The sequence below is a fragment of the Patiria miniata genome, unplaced genomic scaffold, assembly GCF_015706575.1.
Source record: "Patiria miniata isolate m_02_andy unplaced genomic scaffold, ASM1570657v1 HiC_scaffold_3, whole genome shotgun sequence".
Taxonomy (NCBI): domain Eukaryota; kingdom Metazoa; phylum Echinodermata; class Asteroidea; order Valvatida; family Asterinidae; genus Patiria; species Patiria miniata.
Genome location: NW_024037069.1, coordinates 5007939 through 5023451, shown reverse-complemented (window position 1 = coordinate 5023451; position 15513 = coordinate 5007939). Strand labels below are relative to the sequence as shown.

General features: G+C 42.1%; 1 protein-coding gene across 4 annotated transcripts in view; it reads left to right on the top strand.

Moving 5' to 3' along the window:
• Window positions 1-15513, top strand: part of LOC119737909 — a 35538-nt gene that overhangs the window by 6083 nt on the left and 13942 nt on the right. For 3 of the 4 annotated variants that reach the window (XM_038212560.1, XM_038212558.1, XM_038212559.1), the window contains 5 exons: window positions 394-536; window positions 3239-4840; window positions 6297-6507; window positions 14372-14474; window positions 15145-15332. In XM_038212560.1, coding sequence (XP_038068488.1) covers window positions 394-536; window positions 3239-4840; window positions 6297-6507; window positions 14372-14474; window positions 15145-15156 — 2071 coding nt within the window. In that variant the 3' untranslated portion in view covers window positions 15157-15332. Of the gene's footprint in view, window positions 1-393; window positions 537-3238; window positions 4841-6296; window positions 6508-14371; window positions 14479-15144; window positions 15333-15513 lie in introns of those variants that run through there. The other variant, XM_038212561.1, reaches the window with a different exon arrangement.

The window sequence follows — 15513 nt, the reverse complement described above, 5'->3', positions numbered from 1 at the left end:
GGGCCGGACCTTGTGTTGTTTATGCTCAGCCGTGCATAAATTTAGTCCTTGATTATACTTGACATCCTCCGCACTGCTCCAGGATGTCACTGCCTCTGCCTCAGCCTATTGACAGTCATAGCTGGACGATTTTGCAGGATTCAGGCAGTGGTCACCCCTCCATGGACCATATTCAAGAAAAAAACGGAGGAATTTGCAGGATTGAGGCTATATGCTATTTTTCCATGAGGCCAATTGGAGGATTTTGCAGGATTGAGGCTACATCCTAGCAAAAAGGCCTAGGGAGTTAGGGTTAACATCCTTTTGTTTAAAAACGCCTTTATAGCCAAATTGACTAATGTCCCTTTAAATCTAACAGACTGTCTCTCTTTTTGATGTGAAATTAATTTTTAGGTCAGTTCTGCTGCGGACAGTTGATCGGAGCTTGGACACCGGTGTGCGGGATACCAGGGCAGAGTGGCGGCGATATGTCTCCAAGAAGCTGTTAGACGAATCTTACAGTGAGATGGTCCAAGCAGATCTGGAAAGAGAAAAAGGTACTGAGTGCTCCTAAAATAAAACTTTTCAAAAGATATTATATATTATAGTGCATGGGGCGGTAGCATAAGTCCGACGTCTCATAGGTCTGACGCCTCATAAGTCTGAAATTTCGGACCTATGAGGCATAAATTCCACCTCATAGGTCCGAAGCCTCATAAGTCCGACGCCTCATAAGTCCGACGCCTCATAAGTCCAACGCCTCATAAGTCTGACAATGGACAAACGCTGTATTACCTTATGAGGCGTCGGAGCTATGAGGCGTCGGACTTGTGTGGCATCGAAACTAAGAGCGGAATAAATAAAGTGTTTGTCTCATAAGTCCGACGCCTCATAAGTCTGAAATTTTGAACTTACGAGGCATAAATTCCACCTCATAGGTCCGACGCCTCATAAGTCCGACGCCTCATAAGTCCGACAATGGACAAATGCTGTTTTACCTTATGAGGTGTCGGAGCTATGAGGCGTCGGACTTGTGTGGCGTCGAAACTATGAGGCGGAATAAATAAATTGTTTGTCTCATAAATTGTTTGACGCCTCATAAGTCTGAAATTTTGAACTTATGAGGCTTCAGATCTATGAGGCATCGGACTCATGAGCAGACCCCGTGTGCTACACTGTGCTGTAAGCATTAAAAACGCCAAACAAAACTGTTGCCGGACGTTCCCCTCTACACACACCGACAACACACTTGCATTCTCATGTGCACTTTGTGACAACTATGGCATTTTCTCTGAAGGAAATTGTGCAGGCATATGACATTAAAGAAATATACAACATTGGCTTTTGTTGTAATTTTCAGAAATGGATAGATTTGGGGGGTTACTAGTTTATAGCAAATATAAAATACACTGACTTGTTTCACGTTTTGGGTTCGTAGATGCTGGAAAAACCAAGAAAAACAATCATGTTCTTGTTGTCTGGTTCCCTGATCCCCACTTACATGTAAGATCAAACAGAGCATTTATAGACGTCGGGGATTGTAAGGTTAGGGAACCAGTCTAGGTGTGTAATCGATTGCAAATAAAATGCAGACTAACTAAATATGGTAAATTGGGGGCAGTATTTGAAAAAGCCAGTTTTTTCCAACTGTGGTCGGCCGACCAGCGTTGGAAATTGATACAAAAATGTCACTTATCTTGAAAATGACAGCACACCAGGTGCCATGATTTTAAAGGATGCTTTAGGCTGTCATTCACTAACAGTCCAGTGAGGTATTTCAAAATAATTTGGTAGTTTTGTTTTTTGGTGTTTGCAAATGTTGTATATTCCCTTTAACCCTAACTCCCTAGGCCTTTTTGCTAGGATGTAGCCTCAATCCTGCAAAATCCTCCAATTGGCCTCATGGAAAAATAGCATATAGCCTCAATCCTGCAAATTCCTCTGTTATTTCTTGAATATGGTCCATGGAGGGATGACCACTGCCTGAATCCTGCAAAATCCTCTGGCTGTGACTGTCAATAGGCTGAGGCAGAGGCAGTGACATCCTGGAGCAGTGCGGAGGATGTCAAGTATAATCAAGGACTAAATTTATGCATGGCTGAGCATAAACAACACAAGGTCCGGCCCAAGACCTTGACACAGTGCGTACTCCGAAATCAGCAACGCACTTTTGCCATGTAACCTCAATCCTGCAAATTCCTCCAATTTGCAAAAAGGATTTTGGAGGATTCAGGGCAGTTAGGGTTAATCAAGACTTAGACACTGTTTTCTAAAGATTCTGGAATTTTCAAGTAAAATATAATACAGACCATTATCTGCCTTCCACCTGTGTTGAAGTTGTATACCCAAAGCTCTTCAAAAATTGATTTTGTTTTCTCCTAACGAATTTCCGATCAGAATAATCTACTTTATTCCAATTTTGGGCATCTGCAACCCTCTGAAACAGGGCTTTCATTTTGTGCACAAATGACCCACCATGTGATAACCGAATTATTGTCTGGCAGTCAATAATCGGAATTTTGTGAAGAAATAATTCAATAAATAAACATCAGTGGATTTTTTGGTTCAATGGCTCGTTTAAAAGTGAATAAATTTTAGATACTGCTAAGAAAATTGCAATTGAAAAAAAAAATCTATTTCTCCAGGTAAAACTTGAAAAAAGTACTGGGAATGCATCTTTTTTTATAAATAAAAGATGCCTTTTTTGAGACTTTGGTAACAGAGCTCGTATCAATTGATATATTAACCCTAACCCCCTAGGCCCTTGTTGCTTACAACCATCCTCAATCCTCCAAAATCTTCCAAAATTTTGCAACTCTGCCTAAATTTTTCAAAATTGTCAGACAGTCCTGCCTCAAAATGCATTCATCCTCAATCCTCCAAAATCCTCCTCATCCCAAAATTTTGCACTCGTGTTTAAATGAAGGATAACCCAACGCCAAATCCTTCAAAATCATCAGACAGTCCTGCCTCAAAATGCATTCATCCTCAATCCTCCAAAATCCTCTTGTGCTTCAATCACCATTCATCCTCAATCCTCCAAAATCCTCATGTGCTTCAATCACTATTCATCCTCAATCCTCCAGAATCCTCATTTGATTCAATCACCATTCATCCTCAATCCTCTAGAATCCTCCAAAACCGCCAGGAGGATTTTGGAGGAGTGAGGTGGGTTAGATTAATGGGACAGGAAACGAACTTTCATGCTCGATCTTTTTTATGAACTATTAATTTATATAATATTTTGTTTCTTTCTCAGCACAAAGCCTGATTGAGTCGACCCGCCACCTAACCTCTGACCTTTCACCTCTTCCTGGCAGCTCGGTCGTCACCGAGATGGAGAGTGAAGTCAGCGTCTCAACTGATGCCCTCCTTCTTGCCCCTCCTTATCCTCCCATCAGACATCCCCCGCCTCCACGACCCAAGGACTTCATCCCAAGAGAGAGTCTGACACTCAAAACGGAAGCTTTAAGAAGGATTGAGAACCGTAGACTTGAGGAAAGGAGGATGCAGAGTTCCAGACGACAAGGTTTGGCAGCAGGGAGGTCACAGGCTGAAGCTAGCTCCAGGTTGAAACCGGGTCATGTTCCTCAGTTTCCCTCAGATATATCACCTGTTAAGAAACTAGCTACGAGCTCTGTACCCTCTGTTGGCAGAAAAGGTCACCTTGTGAACAACTCGGGACGTAGTCCTAAATTTGAAAATCTGACAAATTTGCAGACAAGGAGGAGTCCTTTCAAAGATGGATCTGGTGTGGGAGTGGCTCCAGGCTTACAAGAAGACCAGAATTTGTCAGGAGGTAGTCCTGGAGACGAGAGAAACCCGCTTCGGAGACAAAATCTCCACACAGATGGTCGCAGACCTCCACCAAGTTGGATTCAGGATTTGGAGGGGTCAGGCATAAGTGGCCTGATCTCCGGGCCCCATCCTGGTGGTAGGGCTCCTCCTAGTTGGATCCAAGAGCTTGATGCATCTCAGTTGACAAGCCTTCCTTCTAGGGCCCATGCTGGCGGCAGGGCTCCTCCAAGCTGGATCCAAGACCTGGAAGCATCTGGAATCAGCAGCCGTGTCAAGTCCAAAACACAAGATCAAAGAGACGGTGGCAGACCACCACCCAGCTGGATTCAAGACCTCAACTCTACCTTCACAAGTGGGATCCACGGCTCTAATACTACCGCAAAGCATCCTGAATATCTAGCAACTCACACACTAGGCCGTGGAAGGCTGTCAACTCAGAACAGAGACCCTCTTAGAAGATCCAACTCTGCAAGTGATCTCATAACAAGTGCCGTCTTCCATGATGTTACAGCGACAAACCAACCACCTGGGCTGACGGTCAGAGATTTTGACTACTCAGAACATATCTCAAGAAGTCTTGAAAAGGAGAGACTTCCAGAAGATTCTAAGAGAGGTCCAACCTCAAGCAGAACTGTCAAATTCTCAGAGAATGCCAAACCAAAGAAGACGTACAGTTACACTACGGATGATCTGATTTCAGCATCCCCTACCGGTAAAGTTTTCCACTTGCCACAACGCACCTCTAGAGGGCAGTATTCAGCAAACGCATTCTCCAACAAGTATTCGCACTCAAACTCGAGACATCACACCTTATACGACGACCGCTTAGCATCTAAGAGAAGTCTTGGTGCAGCAAGAGAACTTTTCCAGCACGAAGCAAATTCCGCTCGAGGAGATGCAATCGATTTGTTGTCCAGCACACCGAAGCACAGTGTTGATTTTGATCCAAATTTTGCCAGACGATCAGTGAATGGGCATGCTAGCAAAGGATTGACACCCCATAGCGACGGTGGCTATAGTGTGGACACGTTCGCTAGAAAGATGGAACAAACATTTGATGACGGTATGATTTCTCTTGTATGTTGCTTATTTCTTAAATGCATACCTAGTTAAAGAGGTTGTGGAATGCTCGAAAACATTTCCGTCATTTTTGGGGTATATGTAGCCTAAGGTGTGATGAAATAAAAACGACTATTGTTTCTGTCATGAAATGAGTAGAAAGGGTACTTTTGAGAGCTATTTTTCAGGTCCTGTTTCGACCCGAACGTGCAATTTGTGTAAAAGTCGTCGTTGCGGGCAGCAAACAAAACACAGTAAATCGTGACGTAATAAACAGGACTCGTTTATGCTACTCTGCATCGGGAGTCCTGTTTATTACGTCACGATTTACTGTGTTTTGTTTGCTGCCCGCAACGATGACTTTTACACAAATTGCACGTTCGGGTCGAAACAGGCATGACAGGACTTGAAAAACAGCTCTCAAAAGTACCTTTTGTACTCATTTTATGACAGAAACAATAGTCGTTTTTATTTCATCACACCTTAGGCTACATATACCCGAAAAATGACGGAAATGTCTTCGAGCATTCCACAACCTCTTTAAAAAATATTAGACCAGGGTCTAATCTCGTTGAGATGCTGAGCTTTTATTAGCATGTTAACTCCTGCTATTTAAGCAGTCACAGACAGTCAAAAAATCAATCCACTTCCCCTGCCGTGCCTTTCATACAGGCTAGTCACCAACAGTCAGATCATATTTCAAGCAAGCACTGTGACTGGTCAAATTCAGTCAACCGACAATGCAGGCACGTTGTGGGGGCGATCGTATATCTACCGGCCCGGTTCCTATAAGGGAACAAAAACCACTTTTAAATTATTTGACCTGCCAAACTAGCTGGCGACATTAAGAACATACAGGTATGTCATAGATAAAGGGCAGGGTTTTGAATTTTTGAGGGAAATTTGGGGGTAAAATGACGATGACAAGGACAAAATGCAACACAAAAATAAAGATTGCGATCACCGCGCGATGTACCGTGAACGTGTAAGGCGTGCTGAATCACACGGCACCAACTGTAAACCGCGTACGAAAAACGTAATTTCTACCCCAAGAAACTGTTTAAAAATTACAAAAAAAGGTGCCATTATATTGAGAGAAAACTGCTTTAGGTTGAAAAGGTCATTTTTGCGTAATAAAAGAAACCCTTGACTCTAATTTTATCGAAACTAAACAGACGTCCTACACTACACGTTCACCGTTGTGGGTACAGCTGGCTTATCAACCACCCACAGTCATAGCATAGCTGTATCAAGTTACATGAACAGTCAGAGCCAGTCAATCCTGTTTATGTAGGCTGGGAGCTCTTAACTGTTGAAAACAGTCACTTGAACGATTTTGACTGAAAGGACAACTTGGCACAGAAGGTATGTTGCATAGGAGGGTATCTTGATGGAACTTTTGGTGAGACTATTTAATGCTTTTAATTTTTAATTTTTCATATTTTGGGTCAATTTTTCAGTTGATGGAGAGAGAGAAGATGCCTTACTAGAGAGAGCTGAGAAAGTCCTGGATGCAGCCAGGGCATCTAGGGGCAAACCCAATCCCTCCTTGACTCGTCACCATTTTGAGGAATCTGATCGTCGGGAGGATGCGGATCGCCATGACAACAGCTTACTCACGGAGGAGATCTTGGATGGGGATCGGCCGTGGGAAAGGAACTTGCCAACGTAGTGAGTGGAAACATCTTTTCACAAATTTTTGATCTGAAAATGTATTTGCAACCTCAAACCCTGCCAAATTTGGGCACAAACCCTAACTCCATGTGCCATTTTCCTTAAATTCACCGAAATCTGTCACTGCATGCATTGACCTAGTGGCACATAAATTTTTGGTCATTTATCATTTTTGCATTTGTTTTGTTTGAAGCAACAAAATCTAAAGACTGTTGCTTAACAACTAAGGCCAACAAAAAATAGTTCTGCTTCCGGTTTCCCTACCTACCCTATTCTGACAGCCCCTACCCTAATTTTGTTATTGGAAAAATGAGAAAATAACACCCAAAACCATCAATTTCTACCTTTTACCCTTGACTATACGCAGACGCCTCCATATGATCGTACACAAAAAAAATTGGCAAAAAAAAAAATTCCCTACCTACCTACCCTATTTTCAAATGCCATGTAATCGGAAGCAGACCTATTTTTTTTTGGCCTAACCTGATGAAGTTTCAGCTCAGTGAATGCTGTATTCTGAGAAAACAATATTCTAAGAGCTCGTTTTCAATTCAAAAGTTGCCGAGTCATTTTGAATTGCAGCCGAAATAAACGTCTGGAACATGTTCTCATTCAGCTGATTGCAGCTACGCGATGTCGCGCATTGAACTGCCGAATAATAGGAAACAGCGCGTCTGTTAGCGTCGTGTCAACGCTTGCGCGCACCCATTCACGGATTTGCCCAATTACAAACCAACTACTAACGGAAATTTCCAAAAATGCTTCACTTGACTCATCTTCAGAAATGACCTTCTTTTATTGTTTTCTTTAAATTGACAGCTTGCCAGAAAGAATTATTTCACAGGGAGTTTAGTGCCATTACTATGTAAAACGAAGTATGCTTTTTAACAATATTTTTGTCAGTTACTTTTTGGATAGCTGCATATGATCTACTCTACGGTATAATAAAATTGGGACAAGAACCGTTCTGATTATTCATATATTTTCATTAAGTTTTTTGATTTGCCAAACTTTGTTTTTGTCAATCCCCTGCCAGAATGTTGTACTTTTTGGTAAAACTATTACTGCTTTTCTGCATTGATTGCTTGTGTTTTGATGACTTTGTCATGAACACTGTTAAAGTTGTGTACCGCCCTCTGTTGTCGAAAAATATTTAGTGTTATCTACTGAAGTTGAATACTGCCCTCAGTTGTTGGTCAAACGCCTTGCATAGCTGAAAAGTGGGGATCATTTGCAATTTTCATATGTTTTGACTTTCTTTAAAGTCTACACAGACTCCTGTGAAGATTAAATAACCCGTTTTTGTGGGAAATGTGTACAGTTTAAGAAGTAATTACTAAGAAATGAAATATTTGTCAAAATATCACCCTGTAAAAAATTTAAACAAATTTAACGTTGCTTAAACATTCCAATCCTAATTGAAGGAAAAATGCGAAGAAAGACTATGCAAGTGAAAGGAATATACAACCTTGGGAAACATCAAAACATAAAACCACCAAATTATTATGAAATACCTTACTGGACTGTTAGTGAATGACAGTCTAAAGCATTCTGTAAAATTATGGCACCTGGTGTGCTGTCATTTTCAAAGAAAGTGGTATTTTGGTATCAATTTCCAACGCTGGTCGGCCGACCAGCCTTGGAGAAAACTGGCAATTTTTTTTCAAATACTGCCCCAAATTTACCATATTTAGTTAGTCAGCATTTTATTTACATTCGATTACACACCTACATGTATGAACGTGTACAAGCCAGCTAGACTGGTTCCCTGACCTTACAATCCCCCCGACGTCTATAAATTGCTCTGTTTCATCTTAAGTGGGGTCAGGGAACCAGACTACAGAAACAATATTCTTTTCTCGGTTTTCCAGCATCTACGAACACATAACTTCAAAAAAGTCAGTGTAACAATATTTGCTATAAAATACCAACCCCCCAAAATCCATCCATTTCTGAAAATTACAGCAAAAGCAAATGTTGTACCGGTGTATTCCCTTTATGTAAAAGAATTTAATGTGATATAATAATAAATAAAAAAGTTGGTGGAAGAGGCAAATTGGTTTTCTCAGTAATTATAGAAAAAAAAGATAAGGCCAAAAAAAAAAAAGTTCTGCTTCCTGTTTCCCTACCTACCCTATTCTGACAGCCCCTACCCTAATTTTTTAATGGGAAAAATGAGAAAAAAATCACCCAAAACCATCAATTAGGCCTACTACCTAGATTGACTACACACAGATGCCTCCATATGATCGTACACAAAAAAAATTGGCCAAAAAAAAAAAAAAAATGCCCTACCTACTTACCCTATTTTCGAATGTCATGTGATCGGAAGCGGAGGTATTTTTTTGGTCTTAATTAGTTTTTGTCACTAGTTATTTAATCCTAATTTTCACAAATATTCAATGAAACAAGAATTGGAAAACTAAAGTGTTGAGACCATCCCTGTTTGCAATAAAAAAAATGTGAAATACATATACACCTGGGACAGACAGGCGAAACACAATGATACTTAGTCAGGCACCCTGCCGGTACCCCTGTGGGTTTGTTATGGCACGACGCGGTCACATGACGTCACACACCCTGACACCCTACCGCTGCTGTACCCCGCGGCACGGCGGTCAAATACTGATCCTAGGCACTGAGTTTACCCAATTTGATCTGCTAAACAGCCTGAAAATGACTTGTGGTGTTTCCATGGCAACAATCATTTTGATAATGAGGACCTCTAAGCGTTCAAGCTTTGATTACACAGCGAGAAAATGCCTCCCGACACCTCTAGCGTGGTTGAAAGTTCAGTATATGATCAGATCAAATTCTTATGATGCACTTGGAATGGTGACAGGTCGATTATCCCCAGCTTTGATAGCCTGGTTCAGTAGTCGAAAGGTTCATTAGTCCGAAAGTTCGGTAGTCCGAAGGTTTGATAGTCCGAAGGTTTGATAGTCCGAAGGTTCATCAGTCTGAAAGTTTTTTAGTCTTAAAGGGAAAATACAACATTTGCAAACATCAAAAAATAAAACTACCAAATCATTTTGAAATACCTTGCTGGACTGTTAGTGAATGACAGTGTAAAGCATCCTGTAAAATCATGGCACCTGGTATACTGTCATTTTCAAGAAAAGTGGTATTTTTGTATCAATTTCCAACGCTGATCGGCCGATCAGCGTTGGAAAAAACTGGCTTTTTTTCAAATACTGGCCCCAGTTGACCATCGCACTTGTTTGCAATCGATTACACACCTATGAACGGGTACAAGCCAGCTAGACTGGTTCCCTGACCTTACAATTCCCCAATATGTAAACTGCTCTGTTTCTTCTTAAATGGAGTCAGGGAACCAGACTACAGGAAAATGATTGTTTTTCTTGGTTTTTATAGCATTTTCGAACCCAAAACCTCAAAAAAGTCATTGTAACTATATTTGCTATATATTTCCAACCCCCCAATTCCATCCATTTCTGAAAATTACAGCAAAAGCAAATGATGTATATTCTCTTTAAGGTTGAAAATCCAAAGGTTCTATAGTCTGTAGGTTCAATAATCCGAAGGTTCGATTGTCCGAATAGACAATAAGGTTTGAAACTTTGATAGTCCGAATCAACAATAAGGTTCAACAGTCCGAATTAACAGCTTGAACATTATTGTAAATTTGGACTATTGAATCTAGTATGCCTTCAGATTAATGACCCTTCGGACTATTAAACCTTGTATTCGTTTCAGACTATTGAACCGTCGGAAAATTTGGACTATTGAACCTTCAGATAAATGAACCTTTGGATTATCGAACCTTCGGGCTAACGAACCTTCGGACTAACAAACCTTCGGTCTATCATATCAAATGCTTGGATTAACAAACCTTATTTCATTTTCCGACTAACGAAACCCCTGCTATGGAAAATGTGTGTGTTCGGACTATCGAACCTTCGGATCAATAAACCTTTGGACTATCGAACCTTCAGACTATCGGGCGAACCCCTTGGAATATTGTCAAGCGTGTAAACAAAAAAACTTCTGAGTTTTGAAGGCAATTTAAAATCTAATTTTCAAAGAAAATTAACTTCCCTGTTGTTTTGACAGATTCTGATTACTGTTTACAACACATATTTTTTTGTCCCGGACTTCAAGGAATAACGGATTTCATGACTTCAAGGAATAACGGATTTCATGACGTCAATAAATTTTCCAGAGATACCCTGGTACATACTTGAGCCAAACCAGGCACACTTATGAAAACAAAAACCGTCCTCAGGCTGCTTACCTATCAGTACAATGACCTGCTTACACAACACTCCCAAACTCCCCAAGGTTCCAGAGTTTGTGAAACAGGAACTTCAAAATCTCTTCCAGATCGTTCAAGAAGTAATATTTCAGAGAAGCTGGTACCGGATACGTCCCAGTGGTGGCTCTAGACTTTGTCAGTTTGAGTTTTGGAGAGAGTAAAACATTCAGGATACAAGTTAAGGGGAGGGCAACATCCTGGCCCTGGAGTACATTGAACTGTTGACTAGCAAACTTTACTGTCGCAGATGGCTGTAAAACAAAATTGAAGGATTTATGACTTCAAAACAAACAACGTCTGCAAGTATGTTACAAATTGTAATGATGTCTGGGAGTTCACGTACAGGGTGTTCCGAAAAAAACCTGAACCCTCAAAGTGCCCGTCTTTTTCAGCTTTTTAATATTACATCGCAAAGTCCATTAGCTTTTCAACAACGAAAAATATTGATTGAGTTATGGCCAATTGAAAACAAGTGCGGTCTTTTCATTTTGTCTCTGTTAGTGTTACCTGTCCATGAAATTTTATGTCATATTTTTGGAAGAATTCTGACCCATCTCCGGTAAAGCAATTGCAATGTTGGTCTTATCTAAAATTGTGATCTGATATCCTTGTAGAATAATGGTGGCTGCATGTGGGCCTAGTTTTAATCCATTATTGTACTCCAAAACATACTTTTGGACGGAGGACGATTTTGGATGGTGAGGATTTAAGGTTATTTGCGGGAACTGTTGCATCCTCTAGAAACAGATGGTACAGCCCCTTAGAAACACGGCAAATTGTCCATACACAGCCTCTTAAGGTAGCAGACCAGTAAATAAACTTCCATAGACCCCAATGGTAAATGCTCCCACTTCAGAAATTCGGGAAAAATACTCACAACTCTCCAAGGTGTTCGAGACACACATCAAATTAAAGCTTATTTCATCATCTTTCATTTTCTTTTCAATTTTCGGGGGGTCAACTGATGACTTTTAGGAGAAATTTCCATCTAAAGATGATCACCCCTGAAAATAGTCCTGAAGCCCATCGCCATTTTGAAAAACGATGCCTACACTCCATTGCAAAATAGAGCGCTTTTAGGGCTCCAATTTCATCCAAATTACACAGAACTGCAAGCTCCCAGTCCTGTGCACGGCTTCCACCAATATTTATTACAAACCCTCAAGTTCATGGCCCACAGCATGCTCAAATACTGAAGATTTTGAGGGCATGCAAATCGTGATTTGGCCGGCGTAGGCAATTTCGGACCGATTTACTGGTCTGCAACCTTAAATCCTATGGGCTCTGTGCGCCAACAAAAGAGGGCGCCATTTTACCTAGCAACGACGTCCCATGGGCGGGACATTTAGCTGGTTGACGTGCACCGTTTCTTGTGTGTGACGCACGTACACCAGGGGATTTGTACTATGTACACGCAATGGTACGGACGTACGTCGCGGCAAATTTGCAGTCAGGCAAGATGGTGTCGGTCGGTCACCCCCAACTGTGCTTTCTTTGCCGGTGAGGGGGTACTTGTGAACGGAGCAGATGGGCTCCACGCACAAGTACCGCCTCAGTGGTTACAAAGGGAGAGTTGGGGGAGACCATGGGAGGGACGTTTTAATGCACTGCCAACGACACCTGACGCTCAGGCAAAGATGCTATGGCTTTGTGCACTTTCAGAATATTAGTTGTGCATACTTCACGCCAGACGCTTGCGTACCGGCACCCGATTTCATCAAACTCTTCGTAACTTACGATGCATCGCAGCGATGCGACGCGTCGTATCTCTACGATGCGTCGCAGCTGCGATGCGTCCTGCGATCCATTTCACGAAACACGTCGTAAGTGCGACGCGCCGTAGGTGTATTTATAGCACAACTCGGTGACTGTTTTATGTATTTAGTCAGCGTACAGTGAATAGTCGTCTGATATTCAACAAAGAGTCGTCGGATCTCAGCTCGAAATTTGTTAAAACGTAAAACAAAATGGCGGCCGTGCCATGCAATTTTGAAGGAAAACAAACTCTCATTGGACTGTATAGCTACTTTGAAATTTCAATTCTAATATTCCGGTCTAATTCATAATTATTCAATGAATTTTCTATTTACAACTTTACACACATTGCCTCGGTATTATAATCTTGTTAACCCTAACGTACCTAAATCCATCAAAATCCACCCCCCTGTTTCGGGGGATTTCGGCGGATTCAGGATACCTCCATATTGAACAAACTGGGGGATTTTGATGGACTCAGGATTCGAAGCCTAGCGGAGCTGGCGGATTTTGATGGATTCAGGATGCCTCCATTTTGAGCTATTGGGGGACTTTGATGGATTCAGGATCCCAACAGTTTAACTCTTTTGCAATGTTTGTGGTCAAATAAATACTGCTGGCACTAGCCCTGCCAAGTCTGTCACATACTGTACAAACATGTACACACATGTACTGGGTGGACTTGCATGGAGGGTCACGTGCTGGAGGAAAGATACAAATAATGCGCGAAAACGTGACGAACGCAACGCCGTTTACGCGCAAAGAACACCATGTGCATCGCTAATAATTATGTGTGCGCATCGCGTAAATACTCGGTGCGCATTTCTTGCTTTGCGCGTGTTGAGCTAGGCCACGTGCTGGAGGAAAGATACATTTAGCTCCATTACTCTACGTTAATTTGTTGCGCGTCTATGAGAGACAACCAAAATGGCGGAGATTTATCGCACAGTGACTGGGCGCGTGTGGACGCGCTACCGATCTAGTCTTTTCATTCTATATCTATGGTTTACGGGCTGAAACATGCGCTAATGTCTTTCACACAAATTTTGTGCGCGAGACGTATTCACTTCGGTACTGATCCATGCTGGGGTCGCCATGCATTGGTGTATTTTGATGGATCCTATGCAACAATACACATCACAATTTTCATGCGAGCATGGTATCCTGAATCCGTCAAAATCCACCAGAAAGTTAGGTGATGGATTTTGAAGACTCTATGGAAAAACATGCTGTATTTTTTTTTATGCCACCATGGTATCCTGAATCCGCCAGAATCCATCAAGACTTTTGCTGGTGGATTCTGGCGGATTCAGGATACCTCCAGAATCTACACTGGGGGATTCTGATGGATTCAGGATACCAGCATTTTTTGCATGACAAAATTGGTGGATTTTGGCGGATTCAGGATACTTTCTAGTAAAAGAGCCCCAGGAGTTAGGGTTAATGTAATGTTTATGGCATAAAACTGGCTTAGAAATGACTCTTCTTATTTTGCGACGACCACTAGACACGTCTTAACTTGCGACGTGTTTTAAGCCGTTGTCAAGGAACTTACGACGCGTTCAACACATCGCAACTTTCGTGAAATGGAAGATACGACGCGTCGCGAGTTGCGACGTGTTACACGTCATAACTCGAGTTGCGATGCGTCGCAGCGCTTCGTGAAATCGGGTGCAGGACACGCAAGCAGTGCATCCCATCCTCTCAAAATTGGTCGACAAGTGTCGTCTATTCATACTCGAAGTCCATAGGTGCATATCACAACCGGCACACTTTCATCCGTCACACGTCTGTGATCTTTCACGTCTTATTTTCTTTTCGTCAATTCAGCAAGCCTGTGAATCCGGCACTAGACTCCAGCCAGGACAAGCCCCATCATCAGCAGGACATCGTGACCCAGTTCCTCGAGGATTGTCTGCGATCGACCAGCGAGGTCAGTTATACAGGATGAGCAGTGGCGAAGATCCGTGTCTGCGAGGTGGGGGGGGGGGGTGGGGATGATGGGGCAATTCAAAAGGTGGGGGGGGCAACACATGACACTATGGGCTGCTGTTAAGGAGGCGATCGTGTAGTGTAGGGCCCCTCTTTAGTTTTGATCATCCTACATGTAAAGCAGACTTCTCTTAATTCTAATGACATCATGTTTGTAATTTTGAACAGTTTCTTGAGGTAGAACATGTGATTTTTCTTACCCGTTTTTCGGTGCAATGCGAATCAATGCGGTTTGATTCACACACTGTGCGTCGCGGTGATCGCCATCTTTATTTTCATCGTCGCTTTGCCCCAAAACTCCCCTCAAAAAATAAAAACCCTGCCCTCTATCTGCGGCATAGGCCTACCTGTTGGTTTGTAATGTCGCTAACTAGTTTTGTGTAGTAATCGTCACTTGCAGCACAAAAGGAATTTTTTTTTTAGAAGACCAAGTAGATTGCATTGTGAACTAAGTGAAGGTTTTTCTACAAAATACTTTTCCTCCGTAGTTCATCAGGGAGAGATTCATTTCTCAGCAGCTAGAGCGCAACACAAACTGGATGTAAGGATTTATTTATTGTCTAATTTGGATGATAATGTCCGTCACTGTATTAAACTGATCTTGCTCTCAGAACCAAAACTGACCGGCGGATCCCAACCGGGCCCGGTAGAAGCCTTGAAGAATATGCTGTTCACGCTACAAGGGATGGACCCCGACACACAGAGCATTGCCAACGACGCTGCCCTGGTATCGGAGAAAGAGGAACGACAGACTTCATCATCGACAGAAACCTCAACATCATCACTCTTAAGGTCAAAGGTCAGTGGACAATTTTTTAGTAAAAATTGAGAATTTCATTTGTTTTCTTATTTTTAGTGGGATAACAATACATAATGACATGAAGCCAGTCAATTCTACACTGCCCTCTAGAGTTGTGAAAACGGAATTCCATGGGAGACGACCGCGCATGCACAGACCAGATTACGATCGGGGGGGGGGG